The following is a 17,878-nucleotide window of genomic DNA, read 5'->3' as shown; positions in this document are numbered from 1 at the left end:
AAAGTATTTTTACTTGCAATATAAAGAATAGCACTAAGTAAACAATTTACAGTTACTCTTAAAATAGGAAAAAAATTTTTAAAAATTAAATTGAGATTAGATCATTATTATTATGGTCATTATTATTAAGCTAACAGTATTTCTGAAGTGCACAAAGCAAGTCCTTTAAATTACTCTCTCTAAATTGCCATTTCTTCTATTTATAACTACTCAAGCATAACCATGTAGAAATTAGAAACTGTCCCAAATGAGAATAGAAAGGACTTGCTGGGCCATCCACGGAGATCAATTTTCTTAGGGGACACAGGTGCCAGGAAGCACCCTGGCCATTCTGAGAAGCAAAATAGGAAATGTAAGGAATATCAGAATGACCTCTGATATTTTCTTCTCTTACAGCTGGGGCTAAGAGAAGGGAATTCTCTTGTGGACTCAGTTATCCCCAGCTCAAGACCATAAGTGATGCATATTACTACCCTGCATAGGGTTAAGATTTATTTAGGTGTTTAAGTTTGCAAAATACTTCATCTTATCATTTGCTCTCACAATAACCTTCTAATCTACATAAGTAGATTATTCTCCTTTTACAAATAAAGAAACTGAGGCTAAGAGAGGTTAACTAATAACTCCCAGAATCACCCAGGGCCAAAAGCAGGGTTCATATTTAGGATTCCTTGGAGGTCCAGTGTTCTCATAGAGACAATAAGATCTAGTGTTCTTTCAGATAGGTAAGTAGCAGAGGGAAAGGCAGTAAGATTTGAATTCAAAACCAGTCTCAGACACCTGGTGTGTGATCCTCACTGAATAAGTTTCTTAACTTCTGCTTGCCTCAGTTTCCTCAACTGTAAAATGAGATAATAAAAGCATTTATTTCTGCTGGTTGCTATGAAAATCAAATGAGATCATATATGTAAAAAGTTTAACAAAGTACCTAGCACACTATTTTTGTTATTCAGTCATTTGTTTTCTCTGATTCTTTGTGGCCCCATTTGGGGGTTTCTTGGCAAAGATATTAAAGTGTTTTGCAATTTCCTTCTCTACCTGGCACACAATGGGCAGTATATAAATGCTAGCTATATTATTTCATTCTATTTATCCACCATGCTATATTTAACTACTGCTAGCTCACACATGAATAATGCTTGGCAACACTATTGTTCTTTATATGGATGATCTCATTTGGTCTTCACTATGACCCTGTTAAATAATGAAATATATTATTTTCTTCTTTATCGAAGAAGAAACTAAGGGGTACTTGCCTGATGTTGAGCAAGAGAACTAGGACCAAAAGCTAAGTCTCTTGATTCCAAATTTAGTGATCTTTTCATTAGATCACATGCCTTCAGAAGTATCGAGTATACCCATTTAACACTACATGCAATCACCATGAGAATGCCCATCATATGACTAATTTTTTTTAAATCAAGCAACTATATATATATATATGTGTTGTTGTTACATCTTAGTAACAATGGAAAAGTCATAGAATCTCCTGGAGTCATAATTTCTTATAAATATTTCCTATAAATTTCCTACAAATGTTTAAATTTTATAAAGCAAAGGGGCTGGATTCGATTCATCTCTAATCCTTTTTCCAACTTTAAATCAACATTTCAAGGAGATTTTGTCAAAGAATCACAGTTAGAAGGGACTTCAGGGGTCATCCAATTCAATTCCTGCCCAAGTCATCAGTCTCATTTATATAATCTCTGACAAGTCGCCATTATTTAAAGACTTCCAATGCCAGAGAAGTCACTATCTTGTGAAGGAAGCTTATTAACACTAAGATACAGGTAAACAGTGAAGGCATTTTAAAAGATTTATTTGTTTGTTGGACTTTCCATCTTTTTTTTAAATGAGGAAGAAGGAATGGGGCCAAGATTATAATTTACCCAACTAAACTAATACAGTAGCCTCTCAATAGGTTTTTCTTGTCTGCCTACAGTCTTACCACTCTCAACTAGTCTTCACATCACTGATAGACTAATTTTCCTAATACATAAGTCAGATTATGGTATTGTCTACATTTAATGGCTTTCTACTGAGTAAAAGGTCAGATGTGTTTGGTATTCAAGGGCTTCTAATATTTGGAACCATCTTTCCTTTCCAACATCATCTAAGATCTTTTTCTCTTTATGAATACTGCACTCCAGCCACAGGTTACCATATAGAGTTGAACATAATGTTAGTTTTCTTTGTGGAAGAGGCAAAAAATTTACACACACACACACACACACACACACACACACACACAAGTGTGTTGTGTGTTTGTATATGATATGTGTGTATATATTGAATATGTGTGTGTGTGTATATATACACACACACACATATTCAATATATATACACAATACACAATATATATATACACAATATACACACACACACATATTCAATATATATACATATACACACAATTGTTGTGTGTTTGTATATAATATGTGTGTATATATTGAATGTGTGTATATATATATATACATATACATATATATATATGTATATGTATATATATATATATATACACACATTCAATATATATATATATATAAATTGAAGGGTATAGGAATCTTTCAGTAAAAAACACCTCCTATCCATCAACATAATTAGCTTAGTAGGAAAAGGAAACATGTTCATCTTGTAGAATCCAAGTTCTCCCTTCTGACTCATTTATAGGAATGCAGGGAACTAACCTGGTCAAAGAGTTGCTTTCCAGTAGTGTTGGGCTGGATGGCAAACTCCAACTCAGCATCCATGGTAGTAACACGAACATTAATCTGAAAAAACAAACCAGAAAAAAGTACATTAACCAAGGACTTAAATTTTGGCCCGCCTGTGGCCTTGACAAAAATCTGGTGGGGGACTTTGACACTACCCCTAGTAGTGCCAGCCTTTCCCAAATATCCATCTTCAGTACAAGTTACAAATCGCACCAAGACCCTTGACGACAAGGCCGAGTTGGCACACAGACAAAGCCCAAGTTGCCATCACTTTACTTTAGTAAAACACATTCAAAACCAGACCAAAGCTGCTTTTCCAAAACTGATTAAAAAGTCTGAAAGCAGAGGTTAATGAAGCATTGTTTCTTTTCTTGGAATCACCCAGGGAACAAATTAACTAAAAAAAAAAATGACTTGTCTAGACAAGTTTTGAGTTTCAATTTCTCCTACTTGAAGTGGATCCCACTACTCAGTTTTGGCAGATGATTGAGTAACTTTAATACTGTGTATTCTAAACAAAGGTTGCTAGGCAGGGAAGGGGGAAGCAAGTGTTTCTATGGATTTGGGATCCTTAGGCATAAAGGGAATTCAATTTGTTTCCATTTATGAGATCACTAATTTATTTTTCAAACTAAAGGGCATCAACACAACAAGCACCCATCATTTTGTTTCCTATCGCTGAGTCTGTATACTATGTATCAGATTTAAAAGGTAGAGAAACAAAGGCAAAAGTAGAGTTCCAACTTTAAAGGAATTCACATTTGAATGAGGAAACCTAGGTACATAGCAGACATATGCAAGAATTCTCTGAGGAGGAGGCTTCCTACATAATAGAATGGTTATTTAGCTCAACTGGATTTGCTGCATCTTGAGGAGCAGCTTGATAAGCAATTGATTCTCATTTTAATTCAATGCTTAATATTAAATGCTGGAAATAAAAAAGCAAATACTTCTTGCTCACAAAAACCTTAAATTCTCAAGGCTCACTTTTCTGAGCCTTTAAAGATCTTTTTTTTTTTTAATGCATTAAGGAAAATGGAATAGCTATAAATCAGTTATGTTGTGTGCCTCATAACTTTTGCTGTTGTTGGGCATAATAAAAAAAAATGAGGTAAGCAAGACTTCTTTTAATATTTCTTTTCCTATCTGAAACCCACAATTCAAAAAGTACACCAAAGTTTATTAGCAAGCAAAACTAGACAAATTTCTAAGCATTCCAAAAAAAGTTAGGATTCTCAGTTTCTTTCACTGGAAATTGATGATGACTTAACAAAATATTTGCAGAATGCCTGTCTAGAAAGAAGTATTAAGAAAGCAGGTCTCCTGTATGTGCACGAATGTTTGTGGCAGCCCTTTTTGTAGTGGCTAGAAACTGGAAACTGAATGGATGTCCATCAGTTGGAGAATGGCTGAATAAATTGTGGTATATGAAAATTATGGAATATTACTGTTCTGTAAGAAATGACCAACAGGATGATTTCAGAAAGGCCTGGAGAGACTTACACGAACTGATGCTGAGTGAAATGAGCAGGACCAGGAGATCATTATATACTTCAACAACAATACTAGATGATGACCAGTTCTGATGGATCAGGCCATCCTCAGCAACGAGATCAACCAAATCATTTCTAATGGAGCAGTAATGAACTGAACTAGCTATACCCAGAAAAAGAACTCTGGGAGATGACTAAAAACCATTACATTGAATTCCCAATCCCTATATTTATTCACACCTGCATCTTTGATTTCCTTCACAAGCTAATTGTACAATAATTCAGAGTCTGATTCTTTTTGTACAGCAAAATAATGTTTTGGTCATGTATACTTATTGTGTATCTAAGTTATATTTTAATATATTTAACATCTACTGGTCATCCTGCCATTTAGGGGAGGGGGTGGGGGTGGGGTAAGAGGTGAAAAATTGGAACAAGAGGTTTGGCAATTGTTAATGCTGTAAAGTTACCCATGTATATATCCTGTAAATAAAAGGCTATTAAATTTAAAAAAAAAAAAAAAAAAGAAAGCAGGTCTCTCCTCACCACCTTGTTGATTACATTTTCAAGAGTACACATAAGAGATGGGAAAACCAGCCCCAAAGTCAAATACAGAAGTAAGAAAAGTTAACTGGTAGATTATGCATTTTAATATAAGCCAATAGTGGCAGATTACTTTCACCAAAGCTGAAATGCTGACTAACCCCCAAATGAGTGGTTATAAATTATTTTTAAAAAATAAAAGAATTTAATGTCAAGGTTAGCCAGCATTTTATCCCCACTTGCAATGAATCATTAATCATTTGTTTCCATCACTTGAGAGTTATCAAGGACCTAATTTGTGACAGAAATACTATTTCCTATAAAATAACCAGAAGCAGCTTAAGTTCAACACTAGACCAATCTTGGATTTTAATATTCCATTTTTATTTGCTTGTAATCTTAATAAGGATAAATACCTAATTCTAATTAATAAGACCACTTTTTGGGGGGTCATTTCAAAACCCAAATTAGAACTACAGTAGTGATAATCACTCTAGTATTCATTATATATAGTTCACTAATTCTGACTTTTCCCCACTAAAATATGTAGACTGATAGATATGTCTTATCTAAAACACTAAGTAGATCTACATAGATGCCTTTCCAGTCTTATTTTATATTAGTCCCCTACACCCACCCTTGGTTCCAATCATATTCCCTTGCCATCTCCTTTCTACTCCCAATCCTACATTTCATCTCATTTCCATTCCTTTTTTGTGGAGGCACCCACGCCAGCCTTCATTACCTTTCCAGCCTCGTTCCAGGTATTTGAACATTAAAAATCAAGCTTCTAACCTGGCTTCCTTCAATCCTGTCCTCTTCCCCTTTCTCTCCCAGTTGTATATTATCTTTTCTTACTACAATGTAAGTTCCTTAAAGACATGAACTATCTTTTTTCCCTGCATATTGATATAAAGATCTACATATATGTAGCTATATATATTTATATATATACCTACACACATATATATATACACACAAGGAAAAAAGTCAAATCTATCTATATATCTCTGATTACCAACTTTGCAAGCTATTTATCATTTATATCTATAAAATATTATGAACAAATTTATCCTACAGAAAAATAAGTAATAATCATTCATAATGCAAAATAAAACATTACCTTGGTTCATAAAAAGTCAGATTAACCTGATATGGGGTAAAATTTTTCAAAAAAGTAATTTTGAGAAAAATTGTTAAGATAGTTCTATTTTTTGACCCAGTAGCCTCTGAATAGATAGAGGAAGTAAAAAAATAAATAAATAAAAGCTCCCAACTATGCCAAAAATCAAACTTAAACAAGTGGCCCTTCAAATGGAAAATGGCTGAACAAACTGAGAAACAGGCATGAGATAAGAAACCATGTCATAAGAAACAACAAAATGGGAAGTGTTCCAAGTAAAATAGTAAAACTTATCTAAATTTAAACAACTCTGCAAACTCTTTAAGGGCAGGAAGAATTTCATTTTTTGCTTATATATCCTCAGTACCTAGTATTATAATCTGCACACAGGAGGAACATAAAAAAAGCTTAATGAATTGACCTGAATGGATCCAAATCAAAGAAAGCAATGTTTGAAGCACAAAGCAAATGAAAATAATTACTGCCACTGGTTCCAGAGAAAAAAATGATGAAACAAACTTTCTTCCTCTCACCAGAGATGTGGTACACAACAGGTGCGGCATGTTACCACACTATGTCAGATAAAGCCATGAAGTTTCTGTCCTGATAAGCTTGGTTTTGTTAAACTGTTTTTCCTTTGTTCTGAGGAAAGCCATGGATTTTAGTGTAAGTACATATAATAAACAAACCAAAAAAAAATAAAAAAATCCCTTCACCTCCTCTCCCAAGAGACCACTTCAAACTTTTAAACTTGAAAAGTAGTTAAGATAACTGTAAAATATATTCTGGTATGAATGAAAAGCTTAACTCTCTTCATAAATGAATTTCAACTGAAGTCTGAAGTACTAACTGCTTTAAATTCAGCGACACTGACCTCGGAGGGAAAAAAAGAGCACTAAATTTGGAATGATGGAGACACTACTTTAAATTCTGGCTTTGCCACTTATCCCCTTGAGTGACCTGGGCCTCTTTCTGCATCCTTAGAATGATGAGACTCGATTCTATCACCTAAGATGCCTTTCTTTCAGTTCTAGATATCTCTGACCTAGTACAAAATAATGTATCCCAAACTCAAATATTTTCTCTACAAATAATGACAAATGCAGAGAAAAGAGTTTTGAGAAGAGAAATAATTGTTAACTCAGTAAAAATTTGAAATACTTAAATTTTGGGTTGTCAGTTTTGGTTATAAATTTTCCTAAGGCATTATCTACATCCCACAAGACTTGGCAAAGGGCAAGGTAATGAGTTTTATAATGGAATAAAAAGCAAATTACATGTAATATGTGATTTATTGCTGTATTTTGAGCTTTAAAATTGTTTCTATTTCTTCACTTATTTAAATAAAACTAGACAAGATTTGACTTTGGGAAGAATTTTGGTTAGCATTTTAAATCACCTCTCAAAGCATCGCCAACTTCATTTTCAATAAAGTAATAAGACTCAATAGGAAAAAAATATCTAGACCATCTTCCTGTATTATATAGGCAAGGAAATATGCTACATGAACAGAGTAATCACCTTTACCTTAGCTACCAGAACTATGTGCTTTTGGGAATAGTCACATTCCAAAGGCACCACCAGATTCCTTATGTACCTAAGAATTAAAAAAATAATAATTTAAAGTAGGAGGAATTCTGATTATAGCATTTGGATGTTTGCATTTGGGGCAGTAGATATAGCCCATAATGTATTAATCCCCATATTATCACACCTGCATTTACACAAAAGCTAGTTTGAGTAGGATTATCCTCCTACCACCAAGATTAGGTTGCCTGACCTTTCTTAATCATTTAAAATGTCAGAGCTGTTTCTGAACATTCCTGCTTTTCTTCCTAAGGTGCCACTTCAGCAACTTTTAACACATTTAAAATATCTGGATGATAAGACCTTTCCAATACTTGGTAATGCCCTGATACAAGAACAGCTAGAACACCTTCAACAACTCTTTTCACAAGGGGGAAGGAAAGCATGAGAAGCAGAAATTACCATTTGAACAAAAACTCATTCTCAAAGTTGCCAGTTTAGCTCACTGAATAACTTATGTATGCAGTCAAATATACACTTGTTTTTCTATTCTAAGAACTTCCAAGAACCATCATTCCTTCTGGCTGGGCATGACCTCAGCAAGTTATTGCTTTAGTCAAATAAGTGATAATGTGGGAGTTAAATTAAAATTCATTAAGATTCATTCAGTTAAACTGATTCAGCAAAAATGGGAGAGAGCAGATGATCTTGGATGGGGAAGGGAATAGAGTAAGTATTTTATACAGCACCTATTAAAGCTTTCTGAATTTTTTAACAACCCCATGAGGTAGGGACTGCTATAAATTTGTATTAACTATCCATTGTGTTATTGTATTGTGTTAAGATATCCATCTAATTAACAGTTTGACCAGTTTATATTTTTAATTTGGGAGACAATCCACATGCAAAGAAAATTTCAATTTAAAATTTGATATCCTACTGTGAAAAGATTAGGTTCAAATCAATGAGTTACTGTAATGCAATTTTATTATGACTTTTTTGAACTGCATTTCTAGTTTTATAAGCTGTGCATTAATGCATCTCCATGCTTTGAAACAGCTCGTGTACAAAGTAAATGGAATTCATTCAAGTAGAGGCTCATTTTAAACATAAATATATAAAGCCATGGTTTTGTTTCACAAGCTAGACTATCAGCAGGAATTAATCTTATTATTCTTTTTTTTTTTTTAAATCTCACAGCTACATGAGATGATGGGAAAAAATACAATTAACAAACAGATGAAATGATTTTTAAAAAGCAATGCTTCAAGTAAAGGTAAAAAAAAATTAAGAAATTCAGTGTTGATGGGGCATCACATGAGATAAAGTTTACAAAGTGTTTAGCACAGTGTCTGGCATAAAGTAAGCACTATATAACTGCTAGCTATTAGTAGTATCAAAATTGTTGGTTTCATGTAACATACTAAATCTTTGTGGGAGGGTCTGTAGAGGAGAGGTAATCCAAATTTCCACCCTATACCTTCTATGCTTTTATCATTCCAAAGTAGTTCATCCACTTTTACCATTAGGGAGTTTACTACCTAACAAGGCAGTCCAATTCTATTTTTGGAGGGCTTTAATTTTTAAGAGAGTTCTCCCCTACCTCTGAAAAATGGCTACCAATTGTCTCCAGTTCCATTGTCTGGATCTACATAAAATAATTTAATTCCTCTTCTAACTCTGAAACAGTCCCAATTCTTAATTGTTTTCCAGATTAAACATTTTGTGAGTTTCCACATACTTAACCATCTTGTCCATTCTCCTTTGAATGAACTCCAGTTTGCTAATGTCCTTTCTAAAAGTCATCTCTCACAGAATACAATTTTATGGTATGATCACTGGAGAACACAGCAGAACAATTAACTCTTTTGAGATGGACACTATGGCTGTTTTTATGTAGTTCAAGGCTGGACTAGTTTTTTGGTATTCAATTCAAAGCCCCAGACATCTGTCTTGTAACTAGCTGTTAAGCCAGATGTCCCCCATTCTGTATTTCTGAAGCTTATTTTTAATGTAAAAAATTAACTATTTCAATTTCTTGTTGGTAGTTGATTATTTGGGCCCATCACTCTAGCCTCTCAGGATCTTTTCTAGTATCCTCTAAGTATAAAACATCCTTTCCACCTCTGTAAGTCTATCTCTATTAAAATTTAACTAACTGGTTATCAGGACACTAGTATTAGCTGAGACAGTTTTTCTGTGTAAAATCAAATGCTGCAGAAGGCTGATCCATATTTTAACCTCTCAAGATCTTAATGAATTTCTGATCTCTTTCTACAATGGGTTCTTTGTAGAGTATACATGATCTAAAGCCTTCAAAGACCCTTTAACACAAATTGAAACTGTTCATTCTTCACATTTCAAAAGCTAATAAATACCAACCTCTCCATCTGGCATGATAGAATTATTAACTGGATATCTAACTTCAGCCAATTTAATGCCAAAGTGGAGCTAGGAAAATTTCTTCTGTGCTTCTGGTGAAGTGGGAATTCCAGAACTAAAGGGGCAGATTAATCAATCAATAAACATTAGGACAAGTATTTCTTCATTTGCTTCCTCTCCCTCTCACAGTATACTCCCTTTGCTATCCATATATTATCAATCTATTTAAGTAATTAGAAGCAATTAAAAATTCAAATTAACTGAATAGCCTATTTTCTATTTCACTATATGAATGCTCATCTATTCCCATTATTGCTGGCCATCCATTAAAAACTATTTTTATTTAATAAAATAGTATAAGAGAAAGCAAAATGGAGTTGGTATTGAAAATCCAATTACTAGCTTTCATTGTTAAAACTTCTATTATATATATCTATGGTACAAAATATCCAACTTTAGTTTAGGGAAGATAGTCCACACACTATCTTACAATACCAGCCAACAAGGTTTATAAAGAAAAAGATCAATGCATACTTTTTGAACTAGGCATTTGTCCAGAAACCCTAAATAACATGGTAACACAAAGAAGAGGGAAAGGTAAAGTCCTTTTCAAGAGAGCAGCATATTTACATTATTTTCAATATAAAACATACAAGTTTTCATAAATATTAGTGACTAAACTTAACTTTGTATTTTCCTGCTGCTTATTTATGCCCAACATACATTTCCTCTGTATCACCTGTAATTGTAATGCCTCTAAATACTTTAAAGTACAGTTCCTTTCATTTAAATAAATTTTTATTAATAACTTTTGGTTTCATATTGTCCTTATAACTCCAGAGAGAACCATCCCATACAACAAATAATCTATAATTGAAAAATAAATAAAATATTCAATAAATTTAAATTCAAAAATAAAAAATAAAATAAAAATTAAAAATATATAAAAAATAAAAAACAGGAAGAAAAAATACATCAAGAAAAAAATATGACAATATAGGCAATGTTCCACACCCTTGAAACTCCCATGTTCTCAAAACTGGTTTAAGAGGAAATATCTTTTTATACCTATTCTTTGGGAGTATAGTTGGGGTGTTTTTTATTTGTTTTTGCAATTTTACAACATTCATATTTGATTGTTTTGTGGTAGTTGTTACTTTTTATATTTTCATTGTTGCAGTCTCTGTGTATGTTTTCTTGGCTTTGCTTACTTCCCTCTGTATCAGTTTCATGCTTTTTACAGTATTTATTGTAGTTGTCATTACTTATACCTCAGTAATATTGTATTACATTCATCTACCACAATTTGCTTAGCTACCTTGAAATGCATGGAGCAGCTATTTTGTTTCCTTCCAGTTCTTTGCAACCACAAAAAAATATGCATAAGAGTTCTAATGATTGGTGGGTGATCTATGCTCAAGAAGTTTCCAAAAAAAAAAACCCAAAAAACAAAACCCAACTCTGGAAACATATGACTAAAAAAGGGAAGTGAACCAGTCATGTGGCATGATGTCAAGGTGTATACCACAAGTACTGCGTTGGGATCATTGAAATTTTAAATAAAGCCCAGAGGAAGGCTCCTAACATGTTGGGTGGTTCTTCAGTAAGATCTTAAGAAAAGGCATGGGCAAAAACTGGGCAGAATGAGAAGCCATGAAGCTCACCAGCAGAAGTAGCATCCAAAGAAGGAAGATCACAGATCTTCAGAAATATTGAATTGCTAGTATCACCATTCATTATAATAAAAAATCAGGTGCTACTCAGTCATTCTGGGCACCATGTTCTCCAGGGAAATGTAGCATATTATTGGTAAATGTGAGAAAGACTTTAACATACCTTCCTAACAAAGTACCTAGCTGCCAATACAAAGAATTTTTAAAAATGATCATTTACAAAGACTAGCATATTGCTTCTTTTCTATCTTTGGAGCTCCCTAGAATCCTAAGAATAAAGTATCAAACCATTTAAACTATACATCATTTCGAAGTTGATTTTTTCATCAAATTTTTCATCATCTGGAGATCTGGATCTGGAGATCGACAACATTTTTCATCCTATGTCCTTTAGAACTGTCTTGGATCATTTTGTTGCTGAGAATGCCAAGTTGTTCACAGTTGATCATTATACAATATTGCTGTTATTGTATACAATGTTCTCTGGATTCTGTTCCCTTTACTTTGCATCAGTTCATGTAAGTCTTTCCAGGTTTTTCTGAGATGATCATTCTCTAGACCTCATCAGTTTGTCAAACACGGGATCCAGAACTGAACAAAATGACTAGGAAAGAGAATAACAACTACTCTCACCTTCCTTGTTTCTCAATACTACAGTTTTAAATAAAGTAACCTAAGATTATGTTAATATTTTTGGCAGCCATGTCACACAGTTGTCTCATATGGAATCCACATATTGTATCTCTCAATGCATTATAAAATTATGTTACCACTTTCAACTGCCATGTCATTGACTCCTAGTGAACTTCTGATCCATAAAAATAAGAGATTATTTTCATTTAAGCTATTATATCTAGCTATATCTCCTATCCTAAATCAGTGCAGTTGATTTTTTATATCTAAGTTTAGGACTTTACATTGAACCCTACTAAATTTCATTTTTTTTTTAAAGTTTGGCCTGAAAGGCAACATGGCATAGTAAAAACTTGGGAGTCAGGAAGATCTGGATTCCAATTTTGCCTTGAACTTTCATTAGTATTAGGAGCAAATCTCTCAAATTTTCTGGGCCTCAAGCAAGTAGCTAAAACTCTAAATTGTAATAAATAAATAGAAATTAAGTGTAGAAAAGTCCCAAGCCAACAAAGCACAGATTCTAAACATACTGATTTGTTCACAGTTTTAGTAGAATCAAGAATTTTTTTCAATCCTGTTATCTAAAATATTAGCTATTACTCCAGGTCTGGATCATCTTAAAATCTAAAATACATGCTATCTATACCTTCATTTCAGTCACTGATAAAAATATTGAACAAAATAGTATCAAAGACAAACCAATCCCTGAAACAATAGACCTCTCCACCAAGACACTGACTCCACGAATGGCTATTCTTTTGTTCTGGTCAGTTACAAATCCACAAAATTGTACTGGCCCACAAATCTCTACCTTATGCATAAAATTCACCTGAGAGATTTTATCAACTGTGTAGGTGAAGTCAAGATCTACTGTATTTATAAGTTATTACCCCACTGTACTAGTCTGATAATGGTTATATAAAAGGAAATAGCATTAGTCTGACATGATCTATTCTTTATAAGCCATGTTGAAAAGATGCGAAAAGTACCACCTTTCATTTTCTGAAGAATTTTTTTTTAGTGATAAGAATACTTCAATTCAAGATAGTTTATGTCATAAGAAAGAGAGCCTTCCCTCTATGATTTCCTCCAATTTATCCTTTATGTATCTTGGTTGTATATATTCTTTGCATGTTTCTTCCCTTCTGTAGACTGAGTGATTGAATTTCTTGAAAGCAAGAACTGTTTTTACCTTTCTTTATATCCCTCATCAATATGATGTTTAAAAAGGTTGAGAGGCATAGGTTCTAGGTAATTTAATCATTTTATTAATAAGCAGCAGGTTATTAATAAAATAATTGGTCATTTGGTTGTCTCTCTTAGAACAAAGATCCCTACTGGTGGTGGGGTCATGGTTTATATGCCTTTTGAAGAGGAGGTATTCCTGAGGGTGGCAATAAATTGGAATTGATTAACACAAAGACAGGTGTGGGCTACATAAAAATGGTCTTGGGGCATGTGACTTAGGTCACTCAAATGCTGATCAAAGAGACATCAATTTCCCTATCACCAGTCTAGATAATAGGGAAAAATCAACTTTTCCTCAGGCCAGTAAGAACAAACACAAAAGAGCAGGATTCATCAGCCCATACTTAAAATTTCTTTTATTCTCCGATTAGATCTAGGTCTAGGTAGATCTGGAAGAGGAAACAGAGAAAGGGAAAAACTTTGATCCTAATACAATAATCACTCGTTAAATATGAGAGAAATATTCATTTCTCACTTAGCACAAAGCATAAAGTCAGTTCCTAATAACTGCTGACATTTTTTTTCTTTTCCATAGAATGTTAAAATGGCCAAACTAATCCAGACTATATGGATAGGATTCACCTTTTATCCAATTTATCCAATTGTTGCCAAATGTACTCTCTCACTGGAAATGAAACAATTTAAAACCAGAATTTGTAATCCAAGACTATTGGTATTGTCTCCCAGCTACAATTTAAACAGTATTTATTCTTGGTGAAGGAAGAGGGTTGTTGGATGCAGTGGAAACACATAAGAATTAAAATCTGAATAAATTCAGTAATCTCTCTCTCTCTTTCTCCCACCCCTCCTCTCCCTTCCCTCTTTTTCTCCCTCCCTTCCCCCAATAGGAATGGAATTTAGTAGTAAAGAAGATTAGCCAAATCCAGGAATTTATTTTATCATAGATTTAAAGAGAAAAAATCATCATTCCTTCTAAATGTAATGTAAATTTTTACATCTTTAAACTTGTTTTGAGTTGTCAGGAAAACAGGTAAAAGTTTTCTTTTGTTTTTTAAAGGGAGCTAACAAATGTTGTTATTGATACACAGACAAATTTATACCAAGCTTTGTAGTAAAAAAAATCATCAAAGTTAAGCACTAGGTAAACTGAAATTTAAATAGTTATCATATCCTTTGTGTCTTTCCTCTAATATCCTTCCACAAGTTTAAAATACAAAATTAAACAAATGTTTGCTGAATGAATATGTCAAATAGAATATATTGACTGAAACAAGGCTATACAAACAAACATGATTTCATCCAGAGAATTGATATTTAGGTGGGGCCAACTGGTATGTAAGCACTTTCTTTTGCTAGGCAACTGAAAGTATAATTTGCCTATTTTTTTTATGTTATCTTTAAAACCATGTTGTTAAAATATTCCAAGAATAGTTAATAGACTCAAAATCAATTTGAAATAACTAAATATTTGAATGTATGTCATTTTTTTAAATTGAGCACACTTAATTTTTTACAAACAAAATTAACTAATCATGTCAATCTTTTTCGCAATTCTAAACCCCAGAGTGAAGACAGAAAACTATACATGGAAATGTTTCCAGGGAGGACTTAGAAACAGGACTCATTTTGTCACTGATAACACAATTCCACAAGGCAAATCCTATTTGAATGGGGCATTACAAATCTTTTTCAGTCACAAGGGATCTTGAGAAATCCAAAAATAATTTTTTCCAATCCATTAAATTTATACATTGTATACACTGTATCCAAAGAGCACTATGATTTTATCCATATGGATATTTCCCGTACCATGAAGACTGGCAACTCAGTCACTTTAAGAATTGGGGCTGTTGGGAGCCCATCCATGGGAAGAAAGCCAGGTATGCAATAAGGTAGAATTTGAATTGAGGGCTTCCCCACTCCAGGGTGTCCTGTATAATATGTGTCTGTATTCACACATATAAAATTGGTTACTTACATCTCAAATGCACTTCCCTTTTTACTTCTGCTTTCTATAACTCCATTCCAGAGGTACCTCTAGGCAACATCTTCAACAATCTACAAGACATTTTTCCCTATTTTACCACTACCTTCTTATACCATTTGCCTATGCCCTTTCCCCCAAAACTACTTGAATTTAACTAATTATTTGCTAAATTCTTTTTCTCTTTATTCTGGAGATATATATATATACACACACACACACACACACACATACATACATACACATACACAAGTTGTCTCCTATGTGATAATATAAAGTTCTTTAGAATAGGGATTATTTTACTTTTTTGTATTTTTAATCCCAGCACCTAGTAATGTCCACCACATAGTAGCGGTTTATTAAACATTTCTTGGAACACACACATACATACTCTCTTGGAGAGATTCTTCAGGTTCTATTTTAAGTTGTAAATAGGTAAAGTTGATGGTCAAACCTCCTTGCTACTTAATTTAAATTAAAAAAAAAAATACACTCAAGGCTGTTTTTATCTGAAGACTTGCACTCTATACAAAAATTCCAGACCTATCCTGCAAAGTAAACTTTGGGTCATTTTCTTAGTTGTTAATGACATATAATCTTCAGTTATATTGTTCCTGATAGTTATCAGTTGTCAAAATGTGAAAAGATTCATGGGTGTGGCTCTGGCAGTAAACTGAGTGAAAGGGCACAGGGACCCCACATACTAATAATGTTTGAGGAATGTCAGACATTATGTGTCTAAGGTCAACAAAAAAGCCTATCTAGAATAGCAATGTACAGTTTGACATGGGAAACACTGAAAAAAATAAACATCATTAAACTGTCTTTCTATAAACACAGTCACATTATCTAATAAAAGTAGAAACCTATACTAAAAGGCAAACAAATAAATAAACTAACTATAATCTTTCAAGGACACTTTCCCTTTATCCCTATCAGGTAGCTAAACTTTTCAGATGTGACATTTAGCTCTGTGATTTGCAAATTATGGAGTCCCCCAAAACATACTTATCAGAAATGGGGACATTTTCTCTGTAAATCTTCAAGTTTGGTTACACGAGTGGTCATGTAAAAACGAGAAGTTTAAATCAAGACACATGAAGTTTGCTAGCTCTTTTCCTTTTTGTTGTAGTAGGGAAGGAAGGAGTCAAGGTATAAAATCAACAAATCAATGAGTAAACATTTCAGGTGCCAGTCACTGAGAAAGAGGCAAAGAAAGCTCCCTCCCTTTAAGGATGTCACCAACCTTGTATCTTAAAATCATTTCTATAAGGCCTCTTCCTCAATGAGGCAATGTGTGTAGCAAGAATGGCAGTGACACCTGAAAAAGAATTTTTTTTCTTCTTCAAGAGGAAATTCCAGATGGTTTTGCCTCACAAAGATTTGGTGGTTGGTATTTTTTGTTTTGTTTTGTTTTTAAGTACAGCCATGAAGTCTTTATTCTTCCATCTTTCTATTAAAAACACAAGTGGAAAACTCAGAACTTTAACCTTTTCAAAACCCAAACTAAGAATGCAAGCTGTCCAAAAACATAGTTTGAAATAAATGAGTAGTGAAATTCTGCAAAAATACTGAATAAGTGTTTTATTTAACTAGAGCCAAATCTTGGATAAAATCATTAATTTGTTTTTACGTTCCCTTTATAAAATTAACACAGTGCTTGGCAAACAGTAGGTGCTTAATAAATGTTTATTGATTTGAATCGATTTTGTGTGTGTGTGTGTGTGTGTGTGTGTGTGTGTATAAACACATCTATGGTACATGAGGAAAGGGAGGTAGCTGGGAACATAAAATGTAACAACAACAACAAAAAAAACAAGAGACTTTTGGGAAGAGATTTTTTTAAAAAGGTACTCAGACTCAGAGAAATCTAGAAAGATTTGTACAAAGTGATTTTGAATGAAGCAAACAGAACCAGGAGAACTATGTGTTTATATAAGCCTGCTGGTATTTTTTTTAAAAATCCTATTCACTTCTGACAAGGAGATTCTTGAAATGGGAAGGGGAAGGAAGGACTGAAAAGCACACAGTCAGGAGATCAACTTGGTCCCCAGCCCCAGGGGCCCAAAAAAGATTATTATCACACCCCAGGGCCAGTTAAAGCAGGGAATCACAGAAATAGCTGATACCTGCTGAAGACAAATTTCAAGGAGAAAAAAGCTTTGAGGATGCTTTCGGCAAGGGCATGGGTCAAACCTGTCAGATGAGCCCCTGGGTCCGTACTTAATACATACTTTGGAATTGACAGAATGATTCCCAGTGAGGCATTTAATGGTTTGGTAAGCAAAGAACACATTCTAGGTTCTACCTGGAACCAGGATCTCCCCTGCTTAGGCCAGTATTCTATGGCTCAGTTTTAACAATTTCCCTTACAAAGTACCAAAGAGACTTTTCATACTCACTAATTTTTTTTTTTAAATTAGGACATCCCTCTTCTTGCCCCCTCTCCCCAAACTTCCCACAAAAATACAAGCAGTGCAGCTCTCAAATATCAGTGCATTAATCAAATATTATAAAAAGTAACTCAAAAACTTTTTTTTCTGAATTTAACTTTTAGGCCAAAGGCAAATCATAATTCTGTATTATGAACATACAGA

General features: G+C 33.6%; 1 protein-coding gene across 2 annotated transcripts in view; it reads right to left on the bottom strand.

Moving 5' to 3' along the window:
• Window positions 1–17,878, bottom strand: part of EZR (ezrin) — a 70,364-nt gene that overhangs the window by 36,041 nt on the left and 16,445 nt on the right. For both annotated transcript variants that reach the window (XM_003769572.4, XM_031937551.1), the window contains exon 3: window positions 2,688–2,771. In XM_003769572.4, the coding sequence (XP_003769620.1) occupies window positions 2,688–2,771 (84 nt within the window). The remainder of the gene's footprint in view (window positions 1–2,687; window positions 2,772–17,878) is intronic.

Source organism: Sarcophilus harrisii, chromosome 4 (assembly GCF_902635505.1).
Source record: "Sarcophilus harrisii chromosome 4, mSarHar1.11, whole genome shotgun sequence".
Taxonomy (NCBI): domain Eukaryota; kingdom Metazoa; phylum Chordata; class Mammalia; order Dasyuromorphia; family Dasyuridae; genus Sarcophilus; species Sarcophilus harrisii.
This window is presented reverse-complemented; position numbering and strand designations above follow the sequence as displayed.